Genomic DNA, 24,475 nt, shown 5'->3' with positions numbered 1-24,475 from the left:
TATTACTATATCTGAGAAGCTGAGGCCTCAATTCTCCAGCAGAAATGGAGTGGGTTAAGGGAGGAACATCAATTGGAACAGGACTGGATGAGTCAGCAAGAATGTCAGGACAATCCTGCATCCAACTGAATGTCATGATCCTTAGTTGGTCATTTTCTGTTTGCCTGTAGTGTTGTGGCAAGCCTGAATAAGACATTGGATAAAAGCAAATTACTGCAGATGCTGGAACCTAAATAGTAATTGATATACTGGTAAAGGAGTTGTGGGAGGGGGCCCAGGTAGGCCAGCTTTGACAAAAGGTCATCTGAACTCAACATCAGCTCTTTTCTTTCCTTACAGATGCTGCCAGACCTGCTGAGATTCTCCAGCATTTTCTCTTTTGGTTGAATAAGGCATTTACAGTTGAGGGAGCAATAGGAGTGGGGATTATGAGAAGTTAGGAATGCTCGGTAGTTAGGAGTGTAGAGTGATGAATGAGAAAAGACAGGTTTCAAATCGACAGTAAAATAATGGGAAATGATGCATGTTTAGGACTAGTATCCTTTGTAATCTTTACTTCTGAATTGGGGACTCCCCTGTTTAAAGCCTTTGGTGTTTAATCAACAGATTTTCTTATGGCTAAATTTTAACGGTTATCTGCTGTAATTTAAACAATATTCCTATTAATTAGGAATTCTGAGTGTGGAAGGACTTCCCTTAATTTGAGGATGTTCCTGTTGATGGCGTTTGAATTGTCTCTTTCCAAAGAAAAAGAAACTTGAGACCCTGTTCAGGAAATGTTTCCTCATCGTGTGAAAAAGCTGGTTACTGTGAACTCTGACAAAGTTCTGTGCATAGCGCGTAGGATCTGGAGAGCCCCAAATGTGGTGGCGAGCAGCTCCAGTAGTGCCTGTATTACCAATCTGAGAATCTGGATCCTGCACCTGATTTTGCACTTGGAAGCTGAATAATTATGCACAATTAAGTTCACCTCCGACTCTCCTGGCAGGCCCTCAGCTGATTCATTTGAAGGTCCCAGTGCCATATTTAATTACCAGCCCAGTACACTCCTCTCTCTCTCTCTCTCTCTCTCTCTCTCTCCAGCCCACCTGTTTTCTTCACTGGACCGTGCAAGATGTCAGCAACCCAGAGGGAAATAGCCTCAAGAGAAAATTCCTTGATTCAGCCAACCTTTCACTGAGCCCATCGCTTGCCCAAGCCCAACCAGGAGCTCTACTCATCTAACCAGGAGTCTTCCCCCTCCCCTTTCAGTAAATAATGTGGCTTCCCTTTCAAACCCCCCCCCACCACACACCCTCCTGTTTGTGAACTTTCATGCAGCCTTGTCCAGATTCCTTCACCTCTGCCTTCCATCGTTTGTCTTCTTCATCCACCTTGTTACCCCTCTACATGCTATCGTGAGCCCTTGGCATCCACCCCACTCCTCCAAACATTGCCCCCTTTTGTCTTTATTAGACCATACCCCCTCGCTCCCCAGCCACCCCTCACACTCCATCCCTGGTTGAACTTCAGACCTTTGTTGCAGTGGCTGCATGAATCTCTCAGTGCAAACGAGATAGACACTGAGGTGGCAAAGGAAACTGCTTATACTCCCCAACCCCAAGTGCAGTACTGATTTGAGTCAGTGATACAGGAGGGTCCATGAGTCTAGCAGCATGGTGCTGTCCATGAAGACCAGCTCAGAAATGGGGGTAGGAATGAGTCTGCCCAAGTAGAGTGGTGAGCAGTGCAGCACTATGGCAAAAAGTTGCTGCACTCACCCCGAAGTCTCTGGGGAACTGAGGGGTCTTGTGCACACCACTCTTGCATCAAACCAGATTGCTAAAATGCAAATTCCCACTGGCATGGCAGAAATTCAAAGGCCTGACAAGATGCTGGTGGGCAGTTGTTCTAATACACTATTTACATCTCATAAATGTTTATGTGACATCTGCCAGCAGGAAGAGTGACCCGTCATTGGGAGAATTGCAATGGGATTTTATGACAGTTTTTAGTTCCCACCAGATTCACCACACCTGCCTGCCACCAAATCAGCTGTTAGCTGGTTGGGAAATTCCACTCGGTGTTGGTTTATTTTGAAGCCTGGGAGTGGTGCTGAAAATGAATGAAGGCTATTTTCAAAAATAGTAATAATGGTATCTGAATGGGTACTTTGAATCTATTGATAGATCTCAAATGCAGTACTTTTTACTTTCCTGACCATGTGGTTTAGGAATACCATCAGGAGCCCAGATCTATGAGTAGCTTAGAATGAAAACTCCCATTGTGAAGATTAATAATTGTGAAAACCTAAGTACTGGCAGAGCAAAAAGATGTAAGGAAGCTTGTGTCAAATGTAAAACTTGGTAATTGTATGCATGTTGAACATTGTCAGGAAAATCCCTGTTATATGAAGTCCCTATGGCAGATTTTTTAATGTTATTTTTCCATCTCTTGAAAATTACTTGGTTAGTTTAATATTTCTCTGGCTTTAACAATCTTCTGCTTCTCCTGGCAACACAATAATTAGGAGCAGGAGTAGGCCTTGAACATGTTCGATAAGACCATGACTGACCTGACTGATCTCAGCTTCATTTTCCTGTGCCCCCCCCCCCACCTTACAACCCTTGACTCCTTTATTGATCATAAATCTATCAAATGCATCCAAGGACACACTTCCATTTCCCAAGTTTAACTTGCAGCCTCCTTTCTTAACGGTCACCTTTTCTAAAATCTACTTTGTGTTCTGCTCCTCACTAATGCTGTTTGAAATTTGAAATGGAAACACATTGTCAAGTTTCTTTGCACTACATCTCAAAATTGTAAACTTTCTTTAAAACAAGTTCCCCCCTCCCCCACCCCCAACCCACCCCAAATTTGAAAGCCACTTTCTGTATTTGCAAAACCTGTTTTAAGCAGACAGTGCACTGATCAAGGCCTCTATCCAGTTTTCCCCTTCATGCAGAACTAGTGATCAATTGCATTCTGCATAAAGAAGTCTCCTTGAACATATTGCCATTCTGCTAGAGTGGCGGTCATTCTGTATTCTTCCTTTCAAAGATCACTGTTATTGTGGTAAAGTCATGACAGATCATTTCCCTGTGAGGTACACGCACCCAATAAAGAAGAGTTGCCCATGGCTGTGGCATGGTAATAGCTTGCAAAGAAGGGGCAAGAAGGCCATCGTGAATTGTTAATGCTCAGTTAGCTTAGAAAAGCTGGAACAACAGGTGTGGAATGAGATGGAAGAACAAGTGGCAATGTCAGAAATTGCTCTCTCCAACTTGCACATCTGACTTGAACATATCATTTCCTTATCAATGTCCTGTAATTTCCTGTACAATTGTAGGAGTGAAGTAAAGGAGTGCAGCAGTTGAAGGAAACTGTCTTCTGCCACCACCTCAGCAACTCTGAGTAATTAAGTGCGGCTCTGACAGCGTCATCCGGGTCTCGCGAACAATTTTTTAAAAAATCTAATGAACAGGAAGGCATTGCAAGAATGACACAGCTTTTGTGTTTCATGTTAGAGTATATGCAAATGAAGTGGCTGAGAACTGAATGTAGATGGAGCATTAGTGAGAAGAAAGACTTGTGTTTATATACTGTCTTTGCAATTACTTGACTTCTCGGAGCACCTTTCAGCTAATTTGCACTGGAGTTACTGTTGCAATGTAGGAAACATGGCAGCCAATTTGCACACAAGAGTTCCCACAAACAGCAATGCAACAATGACTAGTTAATCTGTTGATTTAAGGGATAAATCCCTGCACCTCTTCGTAATTGTGTCATGGAATCTTGTATGCCCAGCTGAGGACAGATAAGGCATCAGTTTAATGTCTAAGCCAAAAGATAGCATTTCCAATAGGACAGCTTTCGGTCAGTACTACAGTGTTAGTTTGTTACATTTTTTTGCGTGTACTCCTGGAGGTGGGGTTTGAATCCACAATCTTTTGACTTGGGTGAGAATGCTACCAACTGAAGCAGTCGGTCAGGAACGGTTGATTGAAGTGAGCCTCCCCTTCCTTAAGATTCAGGCACATAGCAATTTGTACATTACTAGCTTGTGACTATCTGCCTTTCACAACTAGTTGATCCACAGTTTGAAAGGCAGCATTGTTGTTTTTTCTTGATTTCAAATCCGTTATAGTCGTATCTGATTTTGAAATGTTTCATTTACAGGATCTGCTGCATACAGTATTCAAGAATGGCAAAGTTATAAAGAGCTACACTTTTGATGAAGTGAGGGAAAATGCTCATCTGAAGCCCAGTGAATGGAGAAACCTTCCATAAGTTCATGTCAAATATCTATATATATGTACACAATGATGTCAATTCTGTTGCGGGTTCAATGCACAGATATATGTATCATAACCGTTTTAAAATTTACCTATAAAGTTAAAAAATTTATAACTATGCCGAGCCCCACAAAATGGCAAATGACAGTCACCCATACCCTGATCATCCAGTGCAGTTTGCATTTTTAACTAACGCTTGCTGTACACAAATTTTAAAAATGTGTTGCCTTGAACATCTAACTGCTGCTTGTGTTGTAATATGTAAATTGTGGGGTATAATAGTGGTAACTAGAAATTATGAAGATGTGCAAATGTTGGTCATGTGTTTGAACTGGATTACCTACTTCACAGTGAAAAAATGTTGGCCAATATTGGAAGTAATTTAAATATATATATTTTTAGTGTACATATATACCAAACCCCTTTTCAATCTTCCTATTTTATGAAGTTTTTTTTTTCTTTTAAGGGGGTTCTATTTTATAATTACAGACTTTGTTCTAGTTTGGGACTAAGGACAGTTTGTGAATAGGAAACAGTACAGTTGTGACTATTATACAACCGTTTGGTATTGTGGTGAACAAAACCTTTTTGCACACAGATGTGCTTAGATTTTGATGGGATGGGTAGTTAATAGTGCACTTTTTTGTAGACTTGTTTGTGTGCTGAAAAATGTTGGCCTTTAAGGAACATAAACACTGAGGAAAGAAAAGTATCTAACCACAACCGAATTTGCAGTTGGATGGAACAATCAAAAGTAAATTTATTGTTGAAGAACTTTTGTAGTTTGTCAAATATATTCATTAATTTTGCTTAGACTTGCACTGCACTTATGAACTCCAGCCTTCTATTTCTTACTGCTTCTAAGGAAGGACACTTTCTTTGAGATGCCAACTTTGTTTTGCCTTTTTCCTTGGTACATTTTGAATTCAGATAATCACCCTAAGAAAAAATATTTCTACACAACTAACAATGAAATGGTGGAGGAAATTAGATACATCAATTAGTATCCAAGTGGAACGTCAAATAGCCTAACTTCTCTTACAATGAGGGGTGGAGGCAATAAACATATAAATTTTATTATTCCAAGTGTAGAATCACCCTTTAAATTCTACCTTCCACCCTCTTGTAATTTTCTACAAAAATTCAAAACCTGGTACTGTTGTATGCACCAGCACTGTGTTGCATGTTTCCTGTATTCTATACCTTTGATTTATATTCCCAGATTTGGGTGTTTGCTTTTAATGTTTCTTGATATTTCTTACTGTAGCAATATACCTAAATAGTAAACCAGATTGCTAGACTATGCAATAAGATTCTTTTTTAACCATGTTAGGCAAACATATCTGTACACCCGTGAAATAACTGGAGGAGAACCTTTTAAGCAATTGGGTGTTGTGAATTCAGTTTTTGTCCCACCATAGAAGCTGTAAAGCAGGAAGTACACTTGCTATGATTTAATCTCAAATGGTTCATCAAATTTGAGCAGGCTTGAATAATAATTTCTGTCTAATCTATTTTGCTGCTGATGACAATGATCATTAATAATCGGGGGGGGAGGGGGGGTGGAATGTGAAGAATATTATCCAGTTGTTCAAAGGCAACTCTGGGGCATCAAATGATGAGTTGTCACTAGAACAATCAAAAATATCCTACGTTATTTTAATACAAAAACCAATTAAAATGTGTTTTTTAATTACTCTAACATGCCCTGTTTCTGTTTCCAAACGGGGCCATTTTAGTTCAGCTTAGATTATTCCAGATTGAAAAATGTTACTGTTTTTGTCCTCCAGATTTAAATAATTTAGTATGTGAATAAATGTGTTAAATTAAAACTTTGGACTAATGCTCCTTGAAGATCCATTATTACCTTTTGATAACCTTGAAGAATGAGTTCAAGGTATACCAACAGTTTGGTTTTGGGTTTTGATGAATGAATTTCAAAGTTTTTAAGTCATGGAGTTGGATGCCTGATGCAAATCTTCACAATCCAACTTGATCTAAGAATCGAATTACCGTAGGGGGAAACAGCCAGAGAGAAAAAAAGTACATGTCAGTGGTCATATTATTCAAGTGAGTAAAACCTCCAGGATTCCAACCAAATATTTCAATTTATGTTTCATTTCACACTCTTCAATGAGCTCAAAGGCCTGGAGGGTTGGCGCATTAGTGTTACAAGCCTTGATATTTTGATTTGTGTTAGCTATCTGATGATGCTGCTCACCTTTTCAATGAGTTAATTATCAAAACAACATACCTTCACCTGATCAAGAAACATCTCTTACTGGGAATGGTTTCCAAGTGGGTTTTTGTTAACCCTATTTTCACTGTTCGTAGTTACTATAATATTGGTTGAATGAACCTTTTAAAGCTCTGAAATGGAATGTTATTGAATACCGTCTTGCCTATCCTTGAAAAATTATTGTAGATATCGGTGACAATCTGTTTCCCATATAGTTTTCAATCTGTTTAGTTGCAATATTGGTTGCATCAGTACAATTCTGTTGAGTATTTACCGTTCCGCTAGTGTATATAAACCGATCTGCAATTCCTTAGTGTTTTACTCCAGAACTACATTTTGAGTTATTAAATGTCCTGTAAAGCTCCATTAAGATTTTTAAATATAACCCTTTGATTTCCTGAGTATTCCATGGTGTATATTATGTCTGAGGAGTTTTGAATAAATTTCTACAGCTTTGTTTCTACACAATGTATGCTTACTACTTTTAGACCAGAAAACCAATGTTACTGCATCTGTAATTATGGACAGTTGAGTATTGAGTTTTTTTGACTTCTATAAATTTTATTGGTCCCTTCTGGACAATGTTATTAGTAAATACACTACTTTTAATTACTCTTGCTATCAAACTCTGTTACTGAATTTACTGGAAACCATACATTCTCTAAAAGTACAAGTGAAATATTTAGAGTCCTTCTATCTTCATAATGAAATCTAATTCAGGTGAAGTCCCATAAAACTAAAGCATCATTCTCTTCAGTAGCAGAAACATTAAACTTAGTCAAAATACACATATTAATAGTCCAAATTAAGGGGTCAGTGATGAGGGACAGTACTTGCCATTCATGACACTTGCAGACTTTTTAATTGAGCAACTGTTTCCAGTCGTTGGGTGTCTGGTTTAGTGTGACTCCCTCTACAGACGATGTGGTGTGTGAACAGGGCAAGAAACAACAGGCTTCGTCAGAATATTTAACTTGTCTGTATAATCATGCAAAAAAAATAGAAAAAGAAAGATAGGTTTGAGAGCTGAGACCAAATGTAAAACAAAACTCTCAACTATTAGGTTCTGAAGATATGACACTTCACACAATAGCTGGTTGGTTGGCAATAAGCCTTAACGTGCAATTTTAAAAAATAACTTGCACATGAATAGTGTTTTCTTATGTTTGATGTGTAACTATGTATAGCAACTTCATGTTCTTAAATCCATTACAAAATTGAGTCAAGGTACCAGTATAGCAAAACTTATGTCTGAAGGGGGGGGCACATAACATCACTAGGTATTAGGGATGGCACAGTGGTTAGCACTGCTGCCTCACAGTGCCAGGGACCTGGGTTTGATTCCCGGTTTGGGTCACTGTGGAGTTCGCATGTTCACCCCGTGTCTGTGTGGGTTTCCTCCGGATGCTCCAGTTTCCTCCCACAGTCCAAAGATGTGCGGGTTAGGTGGATTGGCCATACTAAATTGCCCCTTAGTTTCAGGGAGACTAGCTAGGGTAAATGCATGGGGTTATGAGATTGGGACTGGTCGGGGCAGACTAGATGGGCCAAATGGCTTCCTTCTGCACTGTTGGGGTTCTATTTTTTGACAGATTTCTTAAAGATCAGTGGAAAGTGCAAAACACAGGCCAATCTCCTATTTAAAAAAATAGATTTGCATTTTGCTCAAAAATAACATCTGTTTATAAATCAACAATTTAATCGACGTCAGATTGGTACGGAAAGACACAACATTGCAGATGTAAAAACTGAAGGGGGAATTAGCTTTATTGGCTGATTACCTTTTGTCAAAAATGGGAAATGTTTTCCAGGGAAACTCTTTCCTCCAATTTCAGCTCCTTGACCTTTTATGAACTGTTTCTCTCTACACAAATGTTCCCAAACCTGATGAGTATTTTCTGTTTTAAAGTTTTATTTATTAGTGTCATAAATAGGCTTACATTAACACTGCAATGAAGTTACTGTGAAATCCCCTAGTTGCCACACTCCCAACATCTGTTCGGGTACACTGAGGGAGAATTTAGTGTGGCCAATGCACCTAACCAGCACGTCTTTCAGACTGTGGGAGGAAACTGGAGCACCTGGAGGAAACCCATGCAGACACTGGGAGAATGTGCAGACTCTGCACGACAGTGACCCAAGGTGGGAATCAAACCTGGGTCCCTGGCTCAGAGGTTAGCACTGCTGCCTCAGGGCTGCCAGGATTAAGGGGGAGTGTAGAATGTAGCTGGATGAAAATTTGGGCTTCTGAGGACCCAGTCAAAATGAGAAATAAGTCTTAACTAAATTGAAAACTTCACTTTCAAATACGTAAGGTGCAACACAAATAAAAATGGGAAGTGCTACAATGCTCGATCAATACTCTCAAATTACATAAAATGCTAATAGGAGGCATAAGCTGAAGAAAAAACCCGGTATGTTTCAGTTTCGAAACCAATAGGACGATCAATATTAATGCTAGCTATGAGAGGTTTATTTGTACAATGTGCAAGAACAGTAGACGAGATCAGGTGGCAAATTAAAGATGAGGTTCAATGCCTAAACCTTGTGGCTGTAACATTGGTGCAACTGTGCATTCCCCATCGTAACTGTAAAACTGACAGCACCACCTAGTATCTGCACATGTGTAGTTAAACATGGATATTCTGAAAGCTGCAGTTCGTAATTCCCTGATCCTCCTCAGTGCCTGCTGTTGTCATCTGTGGCACTTTAATCTTTTAGAAATAATTTAACCACTGAGATCTTGCCCTTTTATGCTGGAATATTACTGTTTAATCCCTCTTCCAGCAGGGCCCTTCCCTTGGTAATGAAGTGTAACTGGATTTTTAATGGCATATTAAGCCACAACTACTGCTGAACATCTTCCTTGGCCCTGGAAAATAATTTTAGATTTGTATAATATCAGTTTTTTGCTGTTACTTACATTCTGAAATGAAATTGCAGCTTCCAATGTGTACACCCCAATCTTGATTATGTGTTCTAAAATTTATTTAAAAATGAAGGATAATTATTCAATTTTACTTCCTGGTTTTCTGTCTGTTAAATTCTTCAATGTGATTGGCTGTTTGTCCTGCTTGATTTCATCACTTGTTGGACTCTTGGCAATCCCTTTCAACTGGCACCAGATTGAATTCAACATCTGGAAACTAATTCCAGAGATCACTATACCTTTATAGGCAGTATTCTTTGAGGTCAGGGGAGAGCATCATCATTGCATTGCTGACTGCAAATCTGAGCTATTCAGTAATGTCTGCTGGATTCAAATATTCAAACATGATTCCTGTAGTCAGGGAGAAACCATTTCTATTGGCAGGAAACTTGATAGCCAGAGGACAAGTTAGTTGGCAAAGTACTAGGGTGGAAGGGGGTGAGGAAAGATGGTGAGATAAGAATGTTTTGAATGCAATGCATTATGATCTAGAATGCACTATTTGAAAGAGAGGATGAAGCACATTCAAATGACCTGGCATGCTGCAAAATTATATACTTTAATATTCAGAAATATGGTGATGCACTTTTTTCTTCTGAAAGTGACTGAAAATTAGTTTTCCCAACCTCCCTTTTGTTTTCACAGAATGGCATTTAAAGCATAGAGGATACCATTTGACCCACTGTGCCTACTGACTCACTGACAGAGCTCTGCCCCTCGTCTCTTTCCCAGTAACTTTTGCACTTGTGTTTTTTTTGCAAAATATGTTGGAAAGTGGATATGCCAGATCATGTAGTTTTTCTTGATACTACTGCATGGAATTCTGGTAGCTGGGCAGCCTCTTGACTCTTTAAAGCTTGATTAAGGCTTGCTGGAAGTAGCCTGTCTCAGATCCCAGTGCCGTTTCCGTGATGGGTGGATTACTTCTGCTTCACTACTGCCACACCAATATTGGACACGCAGTTCACCCTGGTGTTGACTTGCATATGCCCCAGTAGGGGGTCCATTGACTATGGGCTGAGCAAAAAGGTGCTAGTCAACCAATTGGAGGAACAGCTATCACTTTACGTCTGCAAACCTAAGCAATAATCAGGAAATCCTGTGGATTCTTTCTTTTACAAAGCTATCAAACCGGTTTCTATCCTTGTGAAAGATAGCCTTTTGCTCTTCCTTTTTTGCCAGTTTGATAATATTGCTTTCTTTCCTCTTGCTGCATTACATTTTCAAGCAGAGGTTAATGAAGTTTAACCTCTCTTTCTTCCACCATATAATGTCCTCGTCTGAGATACAAATCTTGGCTTACATCATGATATTATCGAGGTAAGAAGAAAAGGTCTCAGAACTACCCCAGCCAATTCAGGGATTGAACCCTCAACTCTGGCTTTGTTAAATACCATGCTCTATTCATCTGAGTTAACTTGGGCTTCTGAAGTAGTTCCTCATAAATATGTGTCCCAACTTGCGAACAGCTAATAACAATTCAGGATATTTTGAAATGAGGATAGTGAGCTAAGTATAAATCTGTCTAGGTCTCCTCTTCAAGGGATGGGCTAGGAATTAGTTTCATACCTCAGCTACTACAGATTTTCCCAGTAATTTTTTGTTACAAAAGGACAGTAAGTTATAAATATTGAACGACACCTTCAGATTTCTTGGCCATTACATTTTCTGGAGGTTAATTTCAGGAGGTTGCACAATTACACTATATTACATGAACCTCAGGCAAGAAACTTGCAGCACATAAAAGATGTAATAATTGTTTGATTACAGATGTGAAGGTTAGGTGAGTTGGCCATGCTAAATTGCCCCTTAGTGTCCAAAGATGTGTAGGTTAGGGGAATTAGCGGGGTAGGTGCATGGGGTTACGGGGATAAGGGGAGGATGGGCCTAGGTAAGATCCTCTGTTGCAGAGTCGGTGCAGACTCGATGGGCCGAATGGTCTCCTGCACTGTAGGGATTCAATAGTTCTATGATTACTTGTCTATAGCTGTTGAATTATACTGGCTATTTGATGATATTTGCCAAACCTATTTAAGCCTCAACCATTGACTACAAGTTGAACTTCAGCTGATCCAATGAATTCCACAAGAATTTGTGGAACAAGCCTGGTTTATTTGGATTTGTGGAAAACTAAGGGTTATTACATCTTGTGAACGATTTTTTCTTCGCATCCTATTTTAGTGTTTCGAAATAAACTAACAAATCTTCATTCCTCTTCTTCGTAATTGGGATGTATCAATTTTGAAGTTGAATGCTGTCTGGCATGGTTCATAAATGGGAGGAACACCTTAAAAGATTCATAATAAAATGAGTGGAAACGCACATTTCACAGTGATGTGAAGGGCTAGGTCTTTATGCCTCAATAACCAATTTTGCTTTGTGCAATGGCCCTCATTTGGAAACCTAGAATGCAAAGGCTGCAGGTTGGAACGACCGGGAAAGGCACATTACTGTCTACAAATAACCTAACCTGGAAATAACCACTTGTGTTATAGAATCACCTAACTATGGGCATATAGGTTGGGCATTGAATTGAGTACTTCTAATGTAAAATAAATAAAGGAAACTGGATCTGCACAACTATTGCTCTTGGTGCTATACTTTAAAAATTAAGCAGGCATATAGAGACAGCACTTCATTATATTTAAAACCAAATGTTTCCTTTAGCCTGACTCACAATAAAAGACAGCAGAAGAGCTTTGGTTTATTTTGTAGATCGGTACGTGACCTCGGCAATTCATTTCCCACATTGGAGTGGTGCAGAGTTTTATTTTCTGAATCATGAAAATTGTGCTAAATAAAATTGGCCAGATTTACAATGGTACACTTTTTTCAAATCTCTGAGATTCTCCTGCATGTCCAGATTTCTCTTCTCCAACCCTCCCCCCCCCCCACCCCCCCATGTCTGATATTTCACCCCTCCCCCCCCCACCCCCTGTAATGTTCCGTTTCTTTCCATGTCATATCCAATTAAGTCCAACCGCCCTCCACTCCCGGCGTCCAAAAATGTCAGACGAACCTGATATACACTCTTAGCTGTTTTCTAGATGGACACAATGCTAATCTGGACATCCATGATGTGGAGATGCCGGCGTTGGACTGGGGTAAACACAGTAAGAGTTTTAACAACACCAGATTAAAGTTCAACAGGTTTATTTAGGAGCAAATACCATTAGCTTTCGGAGTGCTGCTCCTTCGTCAGATGGAGTGGAAATCTGCTCTCAAACAGGACACAGAGACACAAAAACAAGTTACAGAATACTGATTAGAATGCGAATCCCTACAACCAACCAGGTCTTAAAGAGACAGACAATGTGAGTGGAGGGAGCATTAAGCACAGGTTACAGAGATGTGTATTGTCTCCAGACAGGACAGCCAGTGAGATTCTGCAAGTCCAGGAGGCAAGCTGTGGGGGTTACTGATAGTGTGACATAAATCCAACATCCCGGTTTAGGCCGTCCTCATGTGTGCAGAACTTGGCTATCAGTTTCTGCTCAGCGACTCTGCGCTGTCGTGTGTTGTGAAGGCCACCTTGGAGAACGCTTACCCGAAGATCAGAGGTTGAATGCCCGTGACCGCTGAAGTGCTCCCCCACAGGAAGAGAACATTCGCATTCTAATCAGTATTCTGTAACTTGATTTTGTGTCTCTGTGTCCTATTTGAGAGCAGATTTCCACTCCATCTGACGAAGGAGCAGCGCTCCGAAAGCTAATGGTATTTGCTACCAAATAAACCTGTTGGACTTTAACCTGGTGTTGTTAAAACTCAATCTGGATATCCAACATGTTCTCTCATGACATCACCAGGACCAGGTGGCGTAGGATCTAAAGAGGAGTGACAATGTTGCAGATACCCAAACTCATGCTCTCTGGCAGTCCCTCAAAACAAGGCCTGGCTTTTAACATGGGAATGTTGTTACACTGCAACTACCATATCAATCTGCTGTCAAGGAAACTCTCCTGCTCTTAGCCCTTGCCTAAGGTGTATCAGAGGAATTTACAGGTTGACAATCAACCTGCTTGGCCACACCATGAATACACCTTCCATGGCCATCAAATTCAGAGGTGGGATTTGTACCTAAAACCTTTTAGCTCAGAGGTAGGGTGCTATCCACAGTACTACAAGACCTCCAATACCCCAACTATAAACTTCCAAAGTTCTCTCATCTGGGAACCGCTTGAAGTGGGGAAAAATATACAGATGAGTACACTTTAAAAATGACTGCCTGGCACATAAAGAGTTAACTGGGAGAGCGACCATAAACAGGCACTGACTAAACAGGGAGGAGTTATACAATAAATGGCAGAGTCATCAGGAGTATAGAAACACAGAGGGACCGAGGTGTGCAAGTCCACAAATCCTTGAAGGTGGCAACACAGGTGGAGAAGGTGGTGAAGAAGGCATATGGTATGCTTGCCTTTATAGGACAGGGTATAGAGTATAAAAGCTGGAGTCTGATGATGCAGCTGTATAGAACGCTGGTTAGGCCACATTTGGAGTACTGCGTCCAGTTCTGGTCGCCGCACTACCAGAAGGACGTGGAGGCATTGGAGAGAGTGCAGAGAAGGTTTACCAGGATGTTGCCTGGTATGGAAGGTCTTAGCTATGAGGAGAGATTGGGTAGACTGGGGTTGTTCTCCTTGGAAAGACGGAGAATGAGGGGAGATCTAATAGAGGTATACAAGATTATGAAGGGTATAGATAGGGTGAACAGTGGGAAGCTTTTTCCCAGGTCGGAGGTGACGATCACGAGGGGTCACGGGCTCAAGCTGAGAGGGGCGAAGTATAACTCAGACATCAGAGGGACGTTTTTTACACAGAGGGTGGGGGGGGCCTGGAATGCGCTGCCAAGTAGGGTGGTGGAGGCAGGCACGCTGACATCGTTTAAGACTTACCTGGATAGTCACATGAGCAGCCTGGGAATGGAGGGATACAAACGATTGGTCGAGTTGGACCAAGGAGCGGCACAGGCTTGGAGGGCCGAAGGGCCTGTTTCCTGTGCTGTACTGTTCTTTGTTCTTTGTTCTTCTTTGTTCTTAGCCCAGACAACTACTTGTAAATTAAAACATGCAGGAATTAGATACTGCAGGAAGCCAGTGGAAATAGGGACAGTCCCGGGACAAAAGGGTCTGTTAAAGAGATTAGCCACAAATGGGAATGGGAATACATAAATGCAGGAAAGCCAATTATTATATGAATGAGCTGAAACTAAACCATTGATAGTCACTGACGTAGGAAACGTATCCATTCATAGAACACTGTGATGTTAACATGCTTCTGTCTGTATCTCTGTATTTGTCTATAATGATGTGTTAATGATCGATCACCTACTTGATTACAATGATGTGATAATGGCGTGATGTCCGGTCCATCTATTGTGTAAAAGGTATAAAGATGGACCGCTCCTATTGTCTCATTGAGAGAAGGTAGCTGTCTAGTGTGCTGCAGAGTACCAGTGCCTTTTCTCCACGAAGCTTCGTTAAAATAAAACTGTATTGTTGACACCTCCAGTCTGACTCCGAAGTGGCATTTTTCCCACAACAATTGGCGTAGTCGGCTAGGATCCTATTACTGGTGAGATCGATTGGCCATGATCGGAGCCGGGGTAGAGATCACTGAATCTGTGAGAGTCAGACAAGATCAAGAATACAGTTTGCAAGGGGTTAAACTTAAGGGGTTAAACTTAAGGGGTATTTGTAGTAATAAGTATTGTTGTATATGGTATAGTGATAAGTACTAACTGCTGGTAGTGATAAGTAACTGTTGCATGTGCTGACCGACAAGAGGACAAGGTAGTGCCTGTCTCAAAACCCCTGCCTTAGACCGGCTGTTAAGAGGAGAAATCCCCCACACGAAGGTCAGGAATTGAAGTGGGCATAGAGGCACCAAGGGCACTTAGGATTGTGAAGCACAAGTGGCAGAGGTCGGTTAACATCAAACTCTGTAGTGGCTTCCACCCTAAACACGTAAAAGAAGCCATCCCCTACGGACAAGCCCTCCGAATACACAGGATCTGCTCGGATGAGGAGGATCGCAACAGACACCTCCAGACGCTGAAAGATGCCCTCATAAGAACAGGATATGGCGCTCGACTCATCGATCAACAGTTCCGACGCGCCACAGCGAAAAACCGCACCGACCTCCTCAGAAGACAAACACGGGACACGGTGGACAGAGTACCCTTCGTCGTCCAGTACTTCCCCGGAGCGGAGAAGCTACGACATCTCCTCCGGAGCCTTCAACATGTCATTGATGATGACGAACATCTCGCCAAGGCCATCCCCACACCCCCACTTCTTGCCTTCAAACAACCACGCAACCTCAAACAGACCATTGTCCGCAGCAAACTACCCAGCCTTCAAGAGAACAGTGACCACGACACCACACAACCCTGCCACAGCAACCTCTGCAAGACGTGCCGGATCATCGACACGGATGCCATCATCTCACGTGAGAACACCATCTACCAGGTACACGGTACCTACTCTTGCAACTCGGCCAATGTTGTCTACCTGATACGCTGCAAGAAAGGATGTCCCGAGGCATGGTACATTGGGGAAACCATGCAGACGCTATGACAACGGATGAATGAACACCGCTCGACAATCACCAGGCAAGACTGTTCTCTTCCTGTGGGGGAGCACTTCAGCAGTCACGGGCATTCAGCCTTGGATCTTCAGGTAAGCATTCTCCAAGGCGGCCTTCACGACACACGACAGCGCAGAACCACTGAGCAGAAACTGATAGCCAAGTTCCGCACACATGAGGACGGTCTAAACTGGGATGTTGGATTTATGTCACATTATCAGTAACCCCCAACAGCTTGCCTCCTGGACTTGCACAATTTCACAAGCTGTACTGTCTGGAGACAATACACATCTCTTTAACCTGTGTTGAATGCTCCCTCCACCCACATTGTCTGTACATTTAAGACCTGGCTGGCTGTAGAGATTTGCATTCTAATCAGTATTCTGTAATTTGATTTCTGTGTCTGTGCCCTGTTTGAGAACAGAGACCACTCCATCTGACGAAGGAGCATTGCTCCGAAAGCTTATGGTATTTGCTACCAAATAAACCTGTTGGACTTTAACCTGGTGTTGTGAGACTTCTTACTGTGGCGAACAAACACAGAGTTGCCATCTGATCGCATGAAAGTTTGTAAAGTTGGGTACTGGACTGTCAATGTTGTAAAAGCGGTGCGGAAAAGGAGCTGATCAACTCTGACCCAGAGCCGGACTCCGGTGGAGAAGCACATTGCCGAGGTGGTAATAGTGGAAGCCGTGAGTATAACTTGAAACCCTGTAACGGTAGTGAAACACGGTGCTGGAGTAGTAATAGTGGCCGGGGGTAGTGAAGTCCCTACGATAGAGAGCACACTTTAGTAGGGAGTAATCGTGGCCGGGGTTAGTGAAGTCTGCGAAATGACAGATAATGAAGTTAAAAGGGGATCTGCAGGTTCCCTCATTGAAGTGTACATGACAGACAGGCAAGAGTTAATAAAGAGAATGCAAAAGGATGGCTGGGATACTTCTCAGACCTTAGAGCAGCAGAGAAAGTGGATAGATAAAGAAAAGAGAAACAAGACAAAGAAGATAGGAGTAATGTTAATACATCAGTTAGTTGGTCTAATTGAGCAAGTAGTCGCCTCTACTAAGAAGTGGAGTGAAGATAAAGAAAGGATTAGAGAATTAGAATCCCGAGTGAGGGAACTGGAGAAGCAAAACCAGGTTTTAGAAGAAAAGCAATGGAGAGGGGAAACTGTCCCTCTACCTCCTTATGAGTCCACACAACAGGGACCAACCGCCCCTCCAGAGGAGTGGGAAGTGCTAGAACACAACTTAGCGCCAGTAACACGAGGGGGAACAAATGCGCCACCAAAGGCAACTTATCAACTCTTCACCCCAGGTGAGAGACAGCAGATAATGGCTCCCCTGGGTAAGTTACAACCTAGAAGCGCAAACACTAAATTCTGGGAAGAATTAGACACAATCTGGGTAGGACACCAATTACACCTGAGAGATGTACACCAGCTGGTCAGGGCAGCCTGTCCAGCGGATAAGTGGAGGCAGGTAGCAGGTGGACCCGCCACTCCCCCAGCACAGGATTATAGTGGGGGGATGGTGGACACATGCAGTTGCCCTAACATCGGAGATAGATGCCCAACAGGCACCTTTCACCCAGTTTAAAGCAGAGATTCAGAGGGTATTAGGGAATGCTCCCACTAACTAGAGCAGAATTACCACAACAAAACAGTTAAAAGGGGAAGGAGCTTCTGAATACGGGGAACGATTGTTCCAGGTGTATCAAGAGTGCTCAGGACAAGGGAACCCAGGCTGAGGGGATTGAGCTTTCATCCAGGCTTTTAAGGATGGACTCTCCAGCACTCACCAGGTCATCCTAAAAATGGGAGTGATTATGTCCCAAGATTACGATGGGTTTGTAGAGTGGGCTAGCGGCGTACCGGGAGAAGAGAAATCCCAGGCAAGAACAAGGCTAGAAAAGAGTAGCAGCCTACAGTAATGGGAATGGAACAAAGACGAAACTGACTTGCCACAATTGTGGCCGGCAAGGACACTTTGCGAGGGATTGCGGGACTCCACGGAAAGGGAACAGATTTGGGAACAGTGGGAAACATGGCAGCCACTGTAGTAAATATGGGCACACAGAAGCAGTGTGTTGGAATAAGCATGGGAGATCCCCGACCCGATCCATGACCACAGCAGAACCGGAGGAACCACAGGACATCCGGGGTCAGCAAGATTGACGGTCTGCAGCCCCCATTCACAAGGGTAAGAAGGGGGGAAGGATTTATGTGTCAGCACTAGTAGGGGGCAGGCAATGTGAGATGCTAATGGACCATAGAACCATAGAAAATTACAGCTCAGAAACAGGCCTTTTGGCCCTTCTTGTCTGTGCCGAACCATTTTTTGCCTAGTCCCACTGACCTGCACTTGGACCATATCCCTCCACACCCCTCTCATCCATGAACCCGTCCAAGTTTTTCTTAAATGTTAAAAGTGACCCCGCATTTACCACTTTATCCGGCAGCGCATTCCACACTCCCACCACTCTCTGCGTGAAGAAGCCCCCCCTAATATTCCCTTTAAACTTTTCTCCTTTCACCCTTAACCCATGCCCTCTGGTTTTTTTCTCCCCTAGCCTCAGCGGAAAAAGCCTGCTTGCATTCACTCTATCTATACCCATCAAAATCTTATACACCTCTATCAAATCTCCCCTCAATCTTCTACGCTCCAGGGAATAAAGTCCCAACCTATTCAATCTCTCTCTGTAACTCAGCTTCTCAAGTCCCGGCAACATCCTTGTGAACCTTCTCTGCACTCTTTCAACCTTATTTACATCCTTCCTGTAACTAGGTGACCAAAACTGTACACAATACTCCAAATTCGGCCTCACCAATGCCTTATATAACCTTACCATAACACTCCAACTTTTATACTCGATACTCCGATTTATAAAGGCCAATGTACCAAAGGCACTCTTTACGACCCTATCCACCTGTGACATCACTTTTAGGGAATTCTGTACCTGTATTCCCAGATCCCTCTGTTCAACTGGACACAGGAGCATCCATATCTGTCACCAACCTACCCTTACCTACTACAAATAAAAAGATTTACCTGACCGGGATAGGAGGGAACAAAACACCCACCTACCTGAGCGAGACCACATTAGTAGAGATAAATAACCTGTATATACCAATGAGGTTTTATGTGTGTAAAAATAATGAGGGTACAATAATGGGAACTGATCTGATGAAAGAGTATGAGATTCTGATAGACTGTGGGAAGGGAGAATTAATCTGGCCAAGACAGGACGGGTGGAAAACTAGAATAGGGAAACTTACAAGTCACCTCGAAACCATTAAGGCTGGCCACAGTCACCACCAGAAATTGGGAATTAGAGACAGGAGGGTTCGGAGTCATCTGTGATTCCGTCCCCGGAGTATGGGCGGCACGGTAGCACAGTGGTTAGCACTGCTGCTTCACAGCTCCAGGGTCCCGGGTTCGATTCCCGGCTCGGGTCACTGTCTGTGTGGAGTTTGCACATTCTCCTCGTGTCTGCATGGGTTTCCTCCGGGTGCTCCGGTTTCTTCCCACAGTCCAAAGATGTGCGGGTTAGGTTGATTGGCCAGGTTAAAAATTGCCCATTAGAGTCCTGGGATGTGTAGGTTAGAGGGATTAGCGGGTAAATATGTGGGGGTAGGGCCTGGGTGGGATTGTGGTCGGTGCAGACTCGATGGGCCGAATGGCCTCCTTCTGCACTGTAGGGTTTCTATGATTTCTATGATTTCTATGGGCTAAAACAAAGTTAGATACCAGCTTGACTAAAACGGACCCAATAAAGGTACCGGGACTGGAGCATAAGCCACACCGACAATACCCAATCAAACCAGAGGCAGAGAAAGCTGTAGTGGAGATAATTAGTGGAGAGGGAGATTCTGAGAGAAACCACAAGCACCACTAACTCCCCAACATGGCCAGTGAGCAAGCCTGACGGAAGCTATAGGCTCACGATAGATTACACCGGACTCAATAAAGTCACGTCCAAGTTGCACCCCATTGTAGCAAGCACTTCGACAATCCTGAATGGACTGTCACAGGAGCATAAAATATTCACAGTATTGGACATAGCCAACGGATTCTGGTCCTCACCATTGAATCCTGAATCCCAAGACAAATTCGCCTTTACAGTGGGAGACAAACAGTACACTTGGACTCGTTTACCACAGGGATTCCACAACAGCCCCGCTATATTCCATCGAGCAATGAGTGACATCCTGAACAGGGTAGAACTGCCAGAGGGTAGTACGGTCCTACAATATGTAGACGATATCCTAATAGCTTCGGAGTCCAAGTCAGGACATCAAGAAGCCTTATATTTAGTACTGAATGAATTAAAAGCCACAGGGTTAAAGGTGAGCCCCAAAAAGGCACAAATCGGGAAAACACAGGTCCTATACCTTGGACACCTTATATCCCAAGGACTTAAAGAAATGCCAACAGACCGAAAGAAGGCAATACAACAAATGCCGCGACCCGTCACCGTAAGAGGGGTCAGAAAGGTGCTCGGACTATTCAACTGTAGCCAGAGTTTCATCCCAGGGTTCGCAAAATTAGCAGAACCCATACAAAGTCTAGTCAAAGGGGGAAAGCCAGCTTTAGATCCCGTAGAATGGGGACCCGAGCAGGAAGAGGCTTACAATAAACTAAAAACAGAACTGATATCAGCCCCTGGACTAGAAATCATAGAAATCATAGAAACCCTACAGTGCAGAAGGAGGCCATTCGGCCCATCGAGTCTGCACCGACCACAATCCCACCCAGGCCCTACCCCACATATTTACCCGCTAATCCCTCTAACCTACACATCCCAGGACTCTAAGGGGCAATTTTTAACCTGGCCAATCAACCTAACCCGCACATCTTTGGACTGTGGGAGGAAACCGGAGCACCCGGAGGAAACCTACGCAGACACGAGGAGAATGTGCAAACTCCACACAGACAGTGACCCGAGCCGGGAATCGAACCTGGGACCCTGGAGCTGTGAAGCAGCAGTGCTAACCACTGTGCTACCGTGCCGCCCTAGGATTACCCGATTCTAATAAGGACTTCCATATCCATTGTAGCAATGAGGGAGGATTCTATTCCGCAGTGGTAACACAGGATCATGGCGACAGAAAGAGACCTATAGGGTACTATTCCACCGCAGAAGGGCCGGTAGTCACCGGACTGCCAAGATGCATAGCCGCCTTGGATTGCGCCGCCTGGGCTGTAAAGGTTAGCGAGCCAGTAATCATGGCAGGGAATATAATCCTCCACACCAAACACACCTTGGTGGAAATGTTGAACACGGGAAAACTAAGGTCAGTCTCAAACATGAGAAGGGCTAAGTGGGAAGCTGTCCTCCTACCTCCAAGCAAGTCCGTGATAATAATAAGGGATACAGGGAATAACCCAGCAGAAGGGATTTTAGACGAAGGAGAGCCACACAATTGTGAAGATATAGATAGTGACGAAGGAGAGGGTAAGATAGAGGATATACCCTTAATAACAGAGGAGACCCTTTTTGTGGATGGGTCTTGCAAATATGTGGAAGGATCACCCCAAACAGAGTGGGCAGTAGTGAATGACAAATTACAGACAGTAAGATCAGGAAGGATTGACGGAGATCTATCCGCGTAAGTGGCAGAACTAGTGGCACTCACACAGGCACTAGAGTTATCTGAAGGTAAAACGGTGAACATCTGTACAGATAGTCGCTATGCATTCGGAGTCATACATGACAGCATGGGGAAGAAGAGAGTTCATAACCACAGGAGAGACACCTATTAAGCACCAGCAAAGAATTGAGGCATTATTGAAAGCTAGCGAGAAACCTAGAGAAACCGCAGTAATCAAAATTAAAGCGCACCAGAAAGAACCAGGAAGAGATAACCCGGATTGGTTAAATTTCAAAGGGTACCAAGCCGCAGACAGGGCGGCACAGTTAGCCTTAGGACAGGAGACAATTGGCGAGCTGCCAATAGCAGTGATAGAGCAGACAGGAGACGAAATAGATATTCAGGACTTACATGAGGATACCCCAAAGGAGGAAAAGGAGAAATGGGAAGCACAGGGAGCAGTCAAAGGGACTGATAACATTTGGAGACAGGAAGATAAGGTAATAGCATCAGAGTGCATACAAAACACCCTATTGGAACTATGCCATGGACTCTCACATGTGGGTAGAGAGGCCATGATAACTACTATAGGAAAGGAATGGTGGTGGAAAGGAATGGGAAGAGACATAGCCCGACACTGTCACTGATGATTGACATGCACGCAACACAACCCTGGTAGACCCATAAAAATTAAAATGGGATACCCGCCGAGACCAAAGGGACCCTGGGAACATCTGCAAATAGATTTCACAGGGCCACTACCACAATCCCATGGCAAAACTTATTGTCTGGTTATTATAGACCAGTTCACCAGGTGGGTAGAAGCATTCCCTACTACAAATTGTACTGCTACCGTGGTGGCTAGGATATTGGCAGAAGAGGTAATCCCTAGATGGGGAGTACCCCTACAAATCGATTCGGACCAAGGGGCGCACTTCACTGGAAAGGTGGTAAAAACAGTATGCCAATTAATGGGGATAAAACAAAAATTTCACATCCCTTACCACCCACAGGGTTCTGGAATGGTGGAACGTATGAATAGAACACTGAAAAATGCACTAACTAAAGCCATACAAACATTGGGAAAAATGCGGACAGCGGTATTGCCCACTATACTAATGAGATTAAGAGCTACCACAAACCGGACAACCGGATTAACCCCTTATGAGCTAATGACAGGACGGGCGATGCAATTACCCGAAAGCATCATAACAGGTGGGACCAATGTAGGTCCACTAAAAGATAAAATCAGGAGATATGTTTTGGAACTGAGCACCCAACTAAAAGGGATGTGCAAATTGGTAAAAGATAATCAGGAAATGAAAGACGCAGAGAGAGAGCTTGAGATGCTCCCTAACATCCCAACAGCCGGAAGTCGCGTCCTCGTGAAAACATTACCTGACAAACCAGGGTTTGCACCAAAATGGAATGGGCCATATGAAGTTATAATTAGTGGAGACACCTGTGCCTGTATAGACATAAGAGGGAAAAGTGTCTGGAAGCATTGGACACAGCTAAAAATATATAAGGGGACAACTCAGTAACTACATTGATGAACTAACGAAAATGCTTTCCTCAACACAGGCAAAGACTGCAAGCAAGAACAACTGGCGCGCGCGGGTTGATGGATAATATAACTAGTAAAGATTATATGAATTATAGTGTTAGGTTTGATATTTGATCGTTGCGAATATGTATGTAATTGCGTATGTAACTGTACTACTTTGCGTTGTCACGACTGTAAATTTAACTGGATTGGAGCATAACTTGTTTTACAAAGCTCACATACATTTACACGGGAATCGAACTGTATGTTACCCGTTAGCACAATCGGTAGAAGCCCTATTTGTAGCCACCCCTGGGTGGACCCCTCATGACTTATATACTGTAGATACATCAGATACACCCTGTAAGGGACAAATTGGCAAATATAAAAGAGGTATACAGTTGAGATGTGTGGGACTTGTAGACCCCACAGATCCTGTGTACAGGGGGGTTCCAACAGGTGGGAGGAAAAGCTTGTTCAGATACTGCAAGCTATCCGCTTTGTTTTACGGGGCAGGGATGGGGATGTGCCTATGCCTTGGTCCCTAAGAATTATTCCTGCGTACAGTCGCAGTGTGTCCATCAACATTGTCGGGTTAATAAGGGACAGTTTACTTGCACTTGTGATGAACAGAAATGTCTGAACATAACCGTGGGAAGACAGCTTATTTGTGGACAATGCAATGGAACTCAGGTAAGCTCAGCCAAATGGACATACCCATTTGATGCTTACCAGGTGGTGGGATCAAACGGGGAGTCAAGTAAACCGAACAACTGGCAATATGAACAAACTCATAATCAAGACACTAAATGTTACCGGGCTAAGAAGGGATATGTGTTCCTCTTCAATGGTACTTACATGACAGAAACACCAAACCTCCCAAACCGTTTTGCAGTAGGAACAATCGGACCACTGACTGTTCCATGCCCCCAGAAGGGGCATATTCGGAGGAGAATAGTAACTCAGGTTATCAGCAAAGAATTCTGCGCTGATTGGGAAGCCCTGGGCACAATGGGATCCTCACTGGGATATGGGTTCCTTGGAGCCTTATCTCTGGGGCAGGGGTGGGGGGGGAGGGTGGCAGCAGGAGTGATTAGTGCAAAGAATAGGAATCATATTGTTTGTGGACTAACAGTCCTGGGAAACAGCACGTCAAAAGCACTGGAGGCTGTTAACCAAGAAATGGCTGAACTGAGATTATATGCACAACAGACACGGTACGCAGTGGACTATCAGTTAGCACAACAAGGGGGAGTGTGTACAATTATAGGCAATAAATGCATAACCCATGTCACAGACGAGTCCT

General features: G+C 43.2%; 1 protein-coding gene across 1 annotated transcript in view; it reads left to right on the top strand.

Moving 5' to 3' along the window:
• The window catches only part of nampt1 (nicotinamide phosphoribosyltransferase 1), a 33,050-nt gene extending 26,944 nt beyond the window's left edge, over positions 1-6,106 (top strand). Inside the window, exon 11 of the mRNA XM_078220175.1 lies at positions 4,159-6,106. Within this exon, the coding sequence (XP_078076301.1) occupies positions 4,159-4,269 (111 nt within the window). The 3' untranslated portion in view covers positions 4,270-6,106. The remainder of the gene's footprint in view (positions 1-4,158) is intronic.
• Positions 6,107-24,475: the final 18,369 nt, after the last annotated feature.

This window comes from Mustelus asterias, chromosome 9, assembly GCF_964213995.1.
Source record: "Mustelus asterias chromosome 9, sMusAst1.hap1.1, whole genome shotgun sequence".
NCBI classification, from domain to species: domain Eukaryota; kingdom Metazoa; phylum Chordata; class Chondrichthyes; order Carcharhiniformes; family Triakidae; genus Mustelus; species Mustelus asterias.
This window is presented reverse-complemented; position numbering and strand designations above follow the sequence as displayed.